Source organism: Equus caballus, chromosome 17 (assembly GCF_041296265.1).
Source record: "Equus caballus isolate H_3958 breed thoroughbred chromosome 17, TB-T2T, whole genome shotgun sequence".
Taxonomy (NCBI): Eukaryota; Metazoa; Chordata; class Mammalia; order Perissodactyla; family Equidae; genus Equus; species Equus caballus.
The window spans coordinates 98,484,091-98,497,352 of NC_091700.1; the positions used below are offsets into that span (position 1 = coordinate 98,484,091).

At 56.7% G+C, this 13,262-nt stretch overlaps 1 protein-coding gene across 25 annotated transcripts in view; it reads right to left on the minus strand.

Annotated features, from left to right (window-relative positions):
• CARS2 (cysteinyl-tRNA synthetase 2, mitochondrial) overlaps nt 1-13,262 on the minus strand; it is a 70,552-nt gene that overhangs the window by 21,763 nt on the left and 35,527 nt on the right. For 4 of the 25 annotated variants that reach the window (XM_070240005.1, XM_001496667.5, XM_070239999.1 and 1 more), the window contains 6 exons: nt 7,434-7,500; nt 5,945-6,083; nt 4,009-4,132; nt 3,111-3,209; nt 625-831; nt 6-176 (listed from right to left, as the gene is read on the minus strand). In XM_070240005.1, the coding sequence (XP_070096106.1) occupies nt 108-176; nt 625-831; nt 3,111-3,209; nt 4,009-4,132; nt 5,945-6,083; nt 7,434-7,500 (705 nt within the window). In that variant the 3' untranslated portion in view covers nt 6-107. Of the gene's footprint in view, nt 1-5; nt 177-624; nt 832-981; nt 1,690-3,110; nt 3,332-4,008; nt 4,133-5,944; nt 6,084-7,343; nt 7,501-13,262 lie in introns of those variants that run through there. The other 21 variants (XM_070239995.1, XM_070239997.1, XM_070240002.1 and 18 more) reach the window with 14 other exon arrangements.

Genomic DNA, 13,262 nt, shown 5'->3' on the forward strand with positions numbered 1-13,262 from the left:
AGGCATAGTTCTAATTATCAGTTTATTTTACTGTTGACTAAACAGCCATGATGGGGAACTTTAATATAAAGCTTGTATCATGTCATAAGCAGGCACAGAACACGTCCTCAGCTGCCTGGTTTGTGGTCTTGCGCCCTCTGACCCAGCAGTTCCCATGTGGATGTGCTGCTCCTGTCCTGTGGAGGAAGAGGGCCAGGTCCTGGCTGAGCACTCACTTGGCTCGGGGTCAAGAGGTGAGAGGGTCGGGGCCTAGGGTGCCAGGACAAATTGCCCAGCCCGGTGCTCCCACTGCTCTGGGTACTGGAGGAGGCAGTGGCACGCTTAGATGGTCACACTGCTGCCTCCATTACAGGCCGAAGGCCAGAGCAGGGCCACCTGGGGCAGGACAGGCACTGAGCAAGGACATGGGTCTGCTCCTGTGTCCACACACCCCTGAGTGAGCTCACATGCCCCTGGGTCTCAGTGTCCCTCCTAATTTGTCACAAGGTGGGTGTGCTCACAAGCCACATCGGCATGGTGGGATGTCTGAGCTTTGACTGTCCCCTGTGTGCAGTGGTGGCTGCTTACACGGCACCTCAGGGTGATCACTCCTACTGTCACTGGACCCTGGTGGGAGGGGCTCACCTTGATGCTGATGCCATGGGCGACCAGGTCCTGGCGCAGGGTGTCACATGCTTCCAGCAAGGGCTGCCTCTCCAGGAGCTGCTGCCGCCGGGCCTCCCTGGTGGCCTCCCCCGTGGCCAGGGCGAACTGCCGGACCTTGAGCCGGAACCGGACCAGCTCCTCCACCACGCTGTGCAGAGTGGCTGAGCCGCTGTCCCCTGAAACAAACTACACCCAGGCGAGGCAGCATGACTAGTGAGGCCCTGGCAGCAGCCTAGACCCAGCCCAGCTGATGAGGCCGAGTGAGTTCCGTGCCAAGCCAGTCCAGCACACGCCCTCCCCAGGGCTGCAAGGGAACCAGTGGCCTGCTCTTCTCACCGGGCCGGAGCTGCTGGCAAGTGTCCACTCCTCGCCTGCGTGTGTCAGCCAGCCAGGCAGGCTCCCTAGCCTGCTGCAGGCCTCGTCAGAGTGTGCTCAGTGAGGCCTGGAGCTGACCAGGGAGCTCTCCTCCGATCCTGAACTCAGGCGAGGAGCTGGGCGCTGCGGCTTCACGGATGTGCGGACCTCTCCGGTTCACTAGGCAGAGTCTAGAAGTCTAAGCCTTACTGACAGTGAAGCCAGCCTGCTCACTAACCAGATACACAGACCAACGCAGACTTCCCATGAGGCTCACACAGACCACGCTTCCACGGCAGTCGGGACCAACAATCTGCCCAGCCGGAGAGCTTTCAGCGGGGCAGCTGGGACCTGAACTGCTCGAGTTGCCAGGAGTCCTCTCCCCCACAACACGATTTCTTCCTCCATCCTGGAGCAAGGATCCTAGCGGCTGTTTATGTTCCGTGTTTAAAAGAAGAAACAGAACTCACATTTTACAACTTTTGGGTCGAACAACTTCTTCGACCTCATGTGATCCTCAGTTGCTTCCACAATGAAAGAGAGTTTTTCTTATTACGGGATGTGAGCTCAAAGCGGGCTCCAATGTCAACCCGTGAGGTGGGGGCGGTGAGTGAGCTGTTGTGCCAAGGACCAGGCACAGCTTGGCCGAATATGCCTGGTCTTACTCACCAGCAGACTCCGGAGAGTCTCCTGTGGAAATGAATACAGACCTTGCAGAAACTTGGTTACTTCAGACGAGTGAGTTAGATTTTTATACGAACTGGCTGACAGACCCTGGACTGCCCAGGAGAGGACACAGGTCTGCCAGGGAATCGCCACGTCTGTCGGTAAACCAAACTTGAAAATCGTCACAAAGATGCTGCAATTCTTTGTGTTAAGGCCAGAGAACTTCACAATAGTCAAGGTCCCAAGAGCCATGCCCCAGCTCAGGGCAGAGGGCAGCCAGGCGTCGGGAGCTCTGGGTGCCAGGCAGCTGGGCTAGCGTGGCAGCCCCCCGGGAAGCAGGGAGCAGCTGGGCTGTGCCCAAGCCCCTATGGTGGCAGAACGGGGCAGCGCCGTAAAGGAATCTGGGAAGAGTGAGCCATTCCACCACTCCTGTGATAGGGTCACTCCCGTCTGCAGTCTAGACCTTACATGTTGACAACCTGGTCACATAAAATGTTTTTAAAATGGGTATTTTAGCCCTTTCCTGTCCCGTCCTGAACAGTCCTAAAGTTGTTAGGTGTAGCAGAGCAAGGTGGCCCTGTGGAGGAAGAGGAGGGTGCCATGGGGTGGGGGGTCTGGTGTGGGGTGGCACAGCCCAAGGAAGCATCTGTGCAGAGGGCAGTCTGCTGTGAGGGGGATGGAGGCTGACAGGGGGGTGGGGGGGGGGCGGCGGTGGGAGGCTGCCCGCACTCGGGGAGAACAGGTTACTGCATTTAGGATCCTGGAAGGCAGGTTTCTCACCATCAGAGGAGTATGTACGGAAAACGGGGAACGCAGAGTGAACCCTTTGCTGGGGGACTAGAACTGATGTGTGGGAGGTAACGCTGGGGTTTCAGTCAATGAGATCCATTCAGACACAGCTGGATAGCGTGTGCACACATTCCTGGCTCTGCCCGCCGAGGGCCCCAAGCAGCTGTGGCCCAAGCGCAGGGAGCATATGGGCGCTCAGATGCTCCCTGTGATACCCTCCTCTGCGGCAGCAACCCGGCCCCTCGGAGAAACTGCCGCCGCCTGGCTTGGTGCAGAGAAAGTACCAGATGAGCACTGGGTTCTGAAGGGGACCCTCCTGCCGTACAGGGCAGAACCAGAGGATGGGGGCCCCGTTTGCAGGGGGCACACCGAGGGGCTCGGCTAGCAGCTTGCTCTCAGATGGCTCAGGAAAAACGTTCTCACCCTGCATGCCAGCTGTCTGCACATCTCAAGATTCTTTCAAGATAAACACAAAAACGAGTGCGTGCAGAACTGACGACAAAGCGCCCTGTAGCTAAGTGGACGCAGTTCTGCACAGGATTGCCGCAGTTTGCTAGTATCCACTAAAATGAACATTTTAAAAGGGGAAAAGCCAGTTATCACACTAGCACACAGAGAGAATCCCACAACTGAGGACTGAAAAGAGAAGGGCGTACCTGTCGGTCTGCCAGAGAAATCCCCACAGTCTCAAAAAACTGCTCAATGTAGGACACGATGGAGCCGAACACAGCGGGACTCCTAGGACCACCAGGCTCCTGCGACAAACCACCCCAAGAAGCTTCTTTAGAAGCAGAGGAACTTGACGGAAAAGAAGGAAGACCTCGCAGTCGCTCCACCTGCCGCTTTTCCAGCGTCCCGTGGAGTGAGGACACAAGCCCTAGCGGAGACACCGGGCGAAATCCCGGAGCTGCCACCCACCCACAAAGCAAGTGACTGTGGGGAAGTCACTTACCCTGCCCCTCAGTTTACCCATCTGTAACACGGGGGTGTGCTATGGTCTGAGTGCTGCATCCCCCAAATTCATATGGTGACCCCCAGCCCCCAGTGTGATGGTGTTAGCAGCTGGACCTTTGGGAGTCCCTGGGTCATGAGGGCGGACTCATCAATGGGACTGGCGCTGAGGCCCAGAGAAGGCCGGGTTGGGTGGGCACAGAGTCAGGGTCCCAACACACAGCTTCCTCCCCCATTCCATGTCTTAGCAACAAACTCAGATTCCGCCGGGTTCACCTGAGTGAACAGGAGGGTTATGTGCTCTGTGCTGGCAACATGCATGCTGACCGTCAGTGTGCGGGACCTCCCTGTGCCCCACCTGTACCCAAACCGACGCCTCCCGGCTCCGGGCGGCAGCTGCCTCCTCTGCGGGGCCTGCGGGCGGGCCACGTGTGGGCTGCAGCAGCTCCAGGAACTCAAGGAAAGGCAGTCAGAGAAGCCAGAGGCCGCCCGCTCTGGGAAGTGAAGTCTCCCCAGGGAGCTGGCAAGGTGGGATCTGTTCCTTCCTCAGGAGAAAAAACTGACCGAACAAACCCCCCTCTGGGGCCCTGTCCTCAGAGTTACCTTGGTGACTGCCTTGAGCTGTCTGTTCCCATGGTGAATGAGGTCCATGACGGCGTCCACAGCCCCAGGCGTGTCAAAGTCGTCCGCCAGGGCAGCCTTCACAGCCCCCTTGGTGTGGCTGAGCCTTGGAGGGTAGGAAAAAGAAAGGCGTGAGGTGCTCCCAGGACCCGCGGCAGCAGGAGGAGGGGTGCCCGGCCGGTCCTTCCCGGGAGGAGCAGCTTGAGTGATTCTGTGTTTGGACCCTTTCTCGGTCACGTCCACAAAGACCCGTACAAGTAACAGAGTCTTAACCAGATGAGATCAACTCAAAATTGTCCCATTACTCAAAATCCCAGAGTGGGGAACCTGGAAGTGTGTGTGAACACAAAGCAACAGGGGGCACTTCATAATGGTTTAAAAATTGGACAGTGGGCGATGAAGCAGAGTGTGAGAGAATGCTGTGTTCTGACTGACTGAACCATGCGGATGCTGTCACATGAAGGCTTGGAGCCGCTGCTCAGGACCCCATGAGTGGGAGGGTGCTGGCCCGGGCTGCAGTCCAGCCAGTGGGTCAGCAGCGGCAGTCTCCATGGGCCTGGCTGTCTCACCGTCCCACAGTCCTGGCCACGGTCACGCTTTGCTCCCACTCGGGCTCCACCCACACCGGGGAGCTGCCCGAAACCTCTCTGGGCAGCAGACTGAGTGCCCGGCTTTGAGGGGCCCCGGGCCCCACAGGACTGGAACCTCTGCTGAGTCCTGAGAACACAGACCCCTCCCTGGCCTGTCCACGGCAGCCCCCTCAGCTGTGAGCGGGCAGCAGGCCCCGTCCAGCCGCCCCCAGAAGTGTGGAGGCAAAGCCTGCAGAACACTCTTCCCTCTGGCCTGACACCCTCGATGGTGAGATGGCGCTGCTCTCCAGCCTGGGACCCTCCCAAGTGACAAAACAGTGTTCACGGTCCCTCCCTGGCACCTGCCATCCCGGGGCTGCTGAGTCGTGCCGACAGCTCTCAGCCACACAGACACCCAAAGTGTCCCACCCAGCGCTCCGGGCTTTGTCCCCTGGGCTCCCACGGCTGTAACTGACTCAGCTGCAGCCCTGTCCTGTCCTATCCAGGTACCCGCCCTTCCCCACCTGCCCACTGAGTCCAGGGTTCTTCACCCTCCCAGGAACTCAAGGGAGGGGGACGTGTCCCATGGCATTCCGAGCACAGGCAGTCCCCAGCCCGCCATCAGTGTCCAGGAAACGCCCTCCTCATCTCCAGACAGCTGTTTCCCTAGCTTCCAGAAGCTTTCCCAGTTTCCACCATCTCCAGTGTCAGGCCCCAACCTTTCACACTCGGCGGAGATAATAAAACAAGGATAAACACGGGAGACCATCTAAGGAAGCACGGGGACTGGAAACACTCTCCGTACTGACGGTCAGGCGCACCAGGCGTCCCTTCTTGCTTCCTGCTCACTGTCCACTGCAGCTCCTTCACCGGGCCACCCGCAGCCGCGGGCACAGCCCAGGCGGGTCACGACCGCCAGGGTCTGTTCTCCCTGGGCGACGGCAGTGGGGGAGCACCCGAGACTCCCGCAGACTCGCTCCTCAATTCCTGATGTGGGCTGGAGCTTAGTCAGCAGACCCGTGTCCCCACCCGCCTCCTCTCGTCAATGTCCAGCTCGTCCACGGACCTGGAGGTCTTCCTCTAACTAGGAACTCGTGACGGGAGCCTCCATTTATTACACACTAACAAACACCAGCCAGAACGGGGAGTGGGCACGGATGTCATCTGTAACCTTTGCAGCCCCTGCAGGCAGGGCCTCCTCGTGTCTCACCCAGGGGGACCACAGACTTGCCCGGGGGCTCCTGCGCCAGCACTGGTGAGGAAGTGCCCTCAGTTCCCGAAGCCGAGCTTTCCTCTCAGGCAGCCCCACGCTGGCGCCCAAGCAGTGAGTGGCCCCGTATGGCACCTACCTCTCCCACAGCACGTCCTCCCCAATGGGGCCGCACGCCAGCTGCCCCCGCATGTAGGCCCGCGCGTCCTCGACGAAGGCGGTGGCGGCCAGGAGCAGGTGCTTGGCTTCCAGCACGGCGCCGTCGCTGTAGTCAATGGCTGCGGGGGGGAGGGGGGTGGTCACTGGGGGCCGCCAGGTGCCCACGCCCTCAGACCCTGCGTTCCTCAGCCAGGCCATCCTCACATGACCAGAAACCCGGCAGAGGAGCAAGGACACAGTGCTCCCCGGCCCGCCCCACGCAGGCGCCAGGCCCTGTCCTGGCTCGGGTCTCACCACCTCGGAGGAAGCACGGGAGACCTCTCCCAGTAGGTTTAGCCGAGGGGGTCCTCCCCACTGACAGACGGACAGACAGACAAGGGGCTCTGGGAAGCGGAGAGGTCTGCCTGGGGCCTGCAGCACCTCCAAGGAGAGCAGCCAAGTGGTGCAGCAAGGACTTGGCTCAGAGTTTCGGGAGGAAGAGGACTGGTCCTCAGACCCGGCGTCTGGAGAACGTGGAGCAGCTCTCAGGACGCTTGCTCCGCCTGGGCTGGCCACCCAGGGCCCAGACACCCACAGCCAAGCCACCGCAGAAGGGGCGCAGCCAGAGTGCCCGCTGGAGGCCCTGTTGGTATCCTGGGGCTGCCATGACCAAGTACCACAAAACGGCGATTTATTCTCTCACTTTTCTAGAGGCGAAAAGACTGAGATGGCGGTGTCGGCAGGGCTGTGCTCTTTCCAGAGGCTCCAGGGAGGGTCCTTCCTGTCTCTTCCAACTTCTGGGGACCCAGGTGTTCCTTGGCTGGTGGCTACTTTACCCCAATCTCTGCCTCCAGTCACCCAGTCGAGCCCAGTGCACAAGCTGAGGAGCCCACCTGTCCCTCAAGGGCACCTGCTCCTTCTCCAGCGCCAGTCACAGACGTCAGAGGCCACACTGCCATTAGTGGTCGAGCCAGACAGGGCAGTGCCCCGGACCTCGCCTTCTGGGTGGAAGAGCCCTTTGGCCCTGGGGACACAGCACTAGATGACCCCCCCAGCAGCACGCAGTAGCGCGGCCTGGTGGGCACGGCCTACCCTGGGCGGGCCCCCGCTTTGAGGGCTCCTGGCTCAGGCTCTGTGCAAGGATGGCCAGCTCCATCATTTCCAGTGCAGGAAGCAGGGAGCGGAGGTGCTACGGGGTTCAGAAGAGTCCAGCCCCAGAGAGGGAGAGGAAGGGGAGGACCGACTGGAAAACCCACAGCCTCCATGAGATAACTTTCCAGAACCTTCTAGCCGAGTACGGGGCTTATGCTTCCTAACAGTGCATCCTCGGGCTCGCATTCGGAACCCAAACCCTCAGGCATAAGAGCAAGCGCACTAACAAGACCGTGCTCACTGCTCACCGGATGCCGGCAGCCCCAAACGCCACCAGACTCTCGGGGCCACGCCGAGCGGACGCCGGGCCATGCCCTGAGCTCCGTGCCTGAGCTCACCTGACCTGTAGCTGCTCCGCATGCAGAAGAGCCGGAAGACGTCGGGTGAAGCCGTCTTCAGGAAGTCCTGCCCGAGGGAGAGAAAGGGAGAGGCCCGTGAGGCTTTCCCTTCACTCGGAGGCTGGTACTTACTACAGTGTGTGAGCTGATTCCACACATCAAGAAATCAGGGACTGGGGCCGGCTCTGTGGCTGAGTGGTTAAGTTTGCGTGCTCTGCTGCGGCGGCCCAGGGTTCGGATCCTGGGCACGGACATGGCACCGCTCGTCAGGCCACGTTGAGGCGGCGTCCCACGTCCCACAACTAGAAGGACCTGCAACTAAGATACACAACTATGTACGGGGGGTTTAGGGAGATAAAGCAGAAAAAAAAAAAAAAGATTGGCAACAGTTGTTAGCCCAGGTGCTGATCTTTAAAAAAAAAGAAAAAAGAAATCAGGGACTTTTACCAAAAGCTTTGCGCTGTTTCCAAAACTCACTATTAGCACTTTTCCCGCAGATTCCCCGAGGACTCTCCATGTTCAGTCCCAGTGTCTGCGGGACAGGGCCGAGGGGAGAGAGCCCGTCTGCCCTGCAGTCGCTGCTCCACGCTCTGCCACTGGCCTTGGGAGTTCCTTACCGTGACGTGGTTTCTGACCCTCGTCACGAGAGGACAGGGCGCAGCCAGATGCCGCTGGGCGGCCTGTGACCACAGAGGGACTGTGCACGGGGAGGGACGCAGCTCCTGGCTGTGTGAGAGGGACGGGGTCCCAGGAGCAGGGAGGAGACGGTCGTGGCCAAGTGGGACTGAGGACGCAGGGCCCAGCCCGTCTGCTGACGCCACGTCCTCCAGGCAGTGAGGCTGCAGCAGACCCCATGCCCTGTGTCTCCGAAAATAAACCGTCCCGCCCCTGACTGACTACGAGCGAAAAAAGAACCTAACCGCTACCGACGCACACATCACTTCCAGGACGTCTATGCAGAGAGGACACTTCCACGTCAAGAGGGAGGACACGGGGAACCTAGCAGGAACGTTACAACAGCAGACCGTTCACCACCTCTCTGGGGTGTCCGCGGAAGGTTCTCGATGACTCTGACGGCAGCAGACTGGGTGGGGAGACGGGGAGCGCTCGCCTCACTCTGGCCTCCAGCGCGGCCCCAGGGAGGATGGTGGGGCTCTGCTCGGCCTGCCAGGAACACTGGGACACAGGGCCCGCGGTCACTGCCTCGAGAGGGACACACAGCCCAGAGCCCAGCACTGGGCACCACAGGAACACAGGCTCAGACAGGACCCTCTTTTTTCTTTTTTTAGGAAGATTAGCCCTGAGCTAACATCTGTTGCCAATCTTCCTCTTTTTTGCTGAGGAAGACTGGCCCTGAGCTAACATCCATGCCTGTCTTCCTCTACTTGCTATGTGAGACAACTGCCACAGCATGGCTTGACAAGTGGTGCATAGGTCTGCAGCCAGGATCCGAACCAGCGAACCCTGGGCCACTGAAGTGGAATGTATGAACTTAACCGTTGCACCACCGGGCCCCTGACAGGACCCTTTGACAACACAGAGTTTGGGTAAAAGAACCACCACCCTGCTCCCCCGCCCCGGGCTCCCAGAGAGTGAAGAGAGGTGCTCTCAGCCCTCCACTCACCATGCCTCCCTGGCTAGCCATTGTTTCCGCCTCGCCTCAGCAATACTGGGAGAAAACACCGGCCGGGACCCTGCACCAGGACTGGTCAGGTGGCTCCTCGAGGGAACACTGATGAGGGCCAACCACATCACCCCTCACTCTGGGCCCAGCCTCGCGGATCACTGGGCTAACGTGGCAATAATATGACACATGGGGGCTGACGCCAACCCACACCAGAGAGACACAGTCCAGAGCTCCTCACTCAGTCCTCCCGGGGAAGGAGGAAGGGACCACTTGCTCAGACTCCCAGGCTGACCCTTTCAGAGGGGTGGAGGATGACTCTGCCTGCCACCCACCAGGCGGGAACCTCCCCCTTGGGTCCTGCACCTGCACCCCCAATCCACCCCCTTGTCTGGCTGCACCCAAGGCGAGGCGGTGGGGGGTCATTCTCATTCAGGGGCGGCATTAATTAGGAAGCTGCTCAGCCCATCCAGCAGGTCTCCACCTGGGGTCCTCAGACCTCCTGGGGCCCAGGGATGGAATCCAGGAGGGAGGGAGGTCTATGAATTTGGATGAGATTTGGTCACTTCCACTAACCTCCAACTGCATGTGACGTTTCCTCCAACAATCAGTGTAGGCAACAAACCTCATGGGATCAGCCGAACCTGGAGGCTGGGCCCCCTGCGACCACAGGCGTTCTCATCTCAGCTCCCAGACAGCACGGCCTGCAGGCACCCTGTGCAATCGCTCACCTGGGACGATGGCGGCAATCAGCCCTGCTGCTGGAACTTGTCTAATAGCTCACTGAAGCGAAGAAGTGTGCATATCCCTGTATTTCCCTACAACCAGGGCCTTCCATAATCCTCTGTATTTCATGCATTTAAAACGTTAAATTCTAAGGAAGGGTCCATAGCCTTCACCAGGCCACCAAAGGGATCCATAGGGAAGACAGTGCAGAGGCCCCGTCTCGTCCAACTGTTACCACGATGAAGCCGGCACTCCAGCGTCCATCTGTCTGTCTCTGCGCTCCTTCCCAAAGTGTGAAAAAAGGAATATTATTTCTTGGTCCCCTTATTTCCCCCAACTAGCCAATTAACTTGAGCCCCCAGGCGTTTCTGCAGTGCTGGATAACGCGTGCACACAGCCATGCGTCCTCTTATTTTCGCTTTACGTCACTTCCTGTCCAGATCTGCAAGGGCCAGTGTGGAAACCTACCAGTTAAAGCAGTTAACACACCACGCAGCGTGAAACCAGCCACGTCATCTACGGAAGGCTAAGATGCAATGGAATTATTATCTGTCCTTTATGGTGACAAGACGACGAGGCTTAGAGAACTGAAAACCAAGCCACTGAAGGTCAGACAACACAGCCAGCTCCAGATCCTGGGCTTTCTCCATAACGAATCCTTCCTGTGCCTGACTGTGGGGCCACTTCCCAGCGAGGTCCTCGGAGGACTCTCCGGTGCAGGCTGATCTGAACAGCCCCTTGCAGGCCCCTGAGCGCGGGCCATGTCGGGCAGCAGCAACTGTCCACGCACAGCGTCTGGGACCCTCTCCCTGGGCTGGGACCCCAGGAACCCTGCGGCTTGGACCGCGAGTCTGCTCCATGCCTGGAGCCCGGGCACGTGCACGACTGCTCGTAGCACCAGGGCCGCACGCCATCCGCTTCGACTCATCCCCGTTTTTGAATTCTTTCTTTAGACTTCATCCTGCAAAGTGCAGACGCAGCCGCTTTCCAGGCCCGTACAGGGTGCTTTCCTGCTTCTGGCAAATGGTGTCGGGAGGCCTGCCACGCCACGCCAGCCCAGTTGAGTATGCGTTTGTTTTTTGAACTGTCACTGTTGGTTTTGCTTTCTCCAAATTGTTGCCAGATGCCTGCAGCTGTGGGCATGGAGCTGCTCTCCACAGCTCTCGCCCCTCTTGTGACGCTGCCAGCCACGCAGCCTCGTGCTCCCCACCACTTACCATGGAGGGAGCAACAAACCCCTCGTGTCGGTTCCCCACACAGCTGCGCTCTGTGCATCTGGCGCCTTTGCCTACCCCACTAACTTGCTGCTCATGTGTGGGCCTTTAGTTACAAAACTTGAAAATTGAAACATTATGGATGTTTTATGTCTGATATAGTTCTTTGATTTTTCTAAAAGAACTCTCTTCCATTTTAGCATTTTTTATTTTCTGGGTAGCTATGTTCTCTATTTCACTCCTAAAAGGATTTTAGTTTCTTTTTTAAAGAGTTTCTCCTCACATTCAGAATGTGGACTCCTTCAGAATTAACCTCAGTGTGTGTTCAGAAATCTGAGTTAGTCGTTCTCCAACCCTAGCAATGTTTTTTGTTGTTGTTTTGGGTTTTCTTTTAAAAGATTGGCCCTGAGCTAACATCTGTTGCCAATCTTTTTTTATTATTATTCTTCTCCCCAAAGCCCCCAGTACATAGTTGTATATTCTAGTTGTAGGTCCTTCTGGTTGTGCTATGTGGGACGCCGCCTCAGCATGGCCTGATGAGCAGTGCCATGTCCACGCCCAGGATGTGAACAGGCAAAACCTTGGGCTGCTGAAGTGGAGTGCGCAAACTTAACCACTCAGCCACGGGGCCAGCGCCTAACCCCAGCAATGTAAAAGGGTATTTCTTTTCCCCACTTTGGGGGTTCTCCGATGGAGTTTATTATACTAGTTGAAATGGAAATCTGGAATCTAATCTTCCCACAGCATTGAGTTTCTATGGACTATTTCCTAATAATAATAATACAGAAAGCAAGTGGGATGTCACCAAACTAAAAAGCTCTGCAGAGTAAAGGGAACCATCAATGGGGTGAAGAGACAACCTACAGAATGGGAGAACATATTTGGAAAGCATACATCTGATAAGAGGTTAATATCCAAAATATATAAGGAACTCATACAACTTACTAGCAAAAAAAACAACCCAATTCAAAAATCAGCAAAAGACTGAATAGAAATTTTTCCAAAGATGACATACAGATGGTCAAAAGTTGCTCAATATCGACAATCATCAGGGAAATGCAAGTCAGAACCACAATGAGCTATCACCTGACACCTGTTAGGATGGCTCTCATCAAAAAGATGGAGAGAGAGTGTTGGCGGGATGTGGAGAAAAGGGAATCCTCACGCACTGTTGGTGGGAACGTACACTGATGCAGCCACTACGGAAAACAGTACGGAGATGCCTCAAAAAATTAACAGTAAAACTACCATGTGCTCCAGCAATCCCATTTCTGAATATGTACCCAAAGGAAACGAAGTCAGTACCTCAAAGAGATACTGATGTTCACTGAAGCATTATCACCACAGCCAAGACGGGGAAGCAACCCAAGCACCCAGCCACAGCTGAATGGATACAGAAGATGCACATACATACAGTGGAATACCATTCAGCATAAAAAAGAACAACATCCTACCATTTGTGACAACGTGGATGAACCTGGAGGACATTATGCTAAGTGAAATAAACCTATATGTGGAATCTAAGGGAAAAAAAAGTTGAACTCATAGAAACAGAGAATAGAATGGTGGTTTCCAGAGGCTAGGAGGTGGGGGAAATGGGGAGATGCTGGTCAAAGGGTAAAAACTTTCCATTATAAGGTGGGGATCTAATATACAGCACGGTGACTATAGCTAACAAGCCTGTGTTGTATACTGGAAATGTGCTAAGAGAATAGGTCTTAGGCTTTTCAACACACACACACAAGGTAACCACGTAAGGTGTTACATGTGTTAACTAACTTGATCATGGTGAGTATTTCACAACGTATAGGCATATCAAATCATTACATTGTACACTTTAAACATATACAATTTTATGTGTCAATTATACCTCAACAAAGCCGGGAAAGAGCGGGAAGCACTGTAACTCCTTCCTTATTATATGAATACCCGAGTTGTCATATCCTGACACTGACGTGACAAGGCCTCACACTGCTGGTTTCCAGGGACGTTAATTTTTAACGTATTCCTGTTCTGTGCTCTGCTGTCACCGAGCTTCCACACTCCTCTGGTTCCCCCGAACTCCTGACCATGGCGTCCTGAGAGGCAAAATGTGACAACACCCGTGCCAGTTTGTGCTGGAAGATTCTCAGAGGGAGGCAAGCCCCTCCTGGAAGCTCGCTGTCAGGCAGAGACAGCGGCCAGCCCTCCAGGCGCCGCGGTCACGAGGCAGGGCGCCCACTGGCAGGAAGCCGGTGCTGTGGCGCTCTGGCTCGCCGGCTCCCC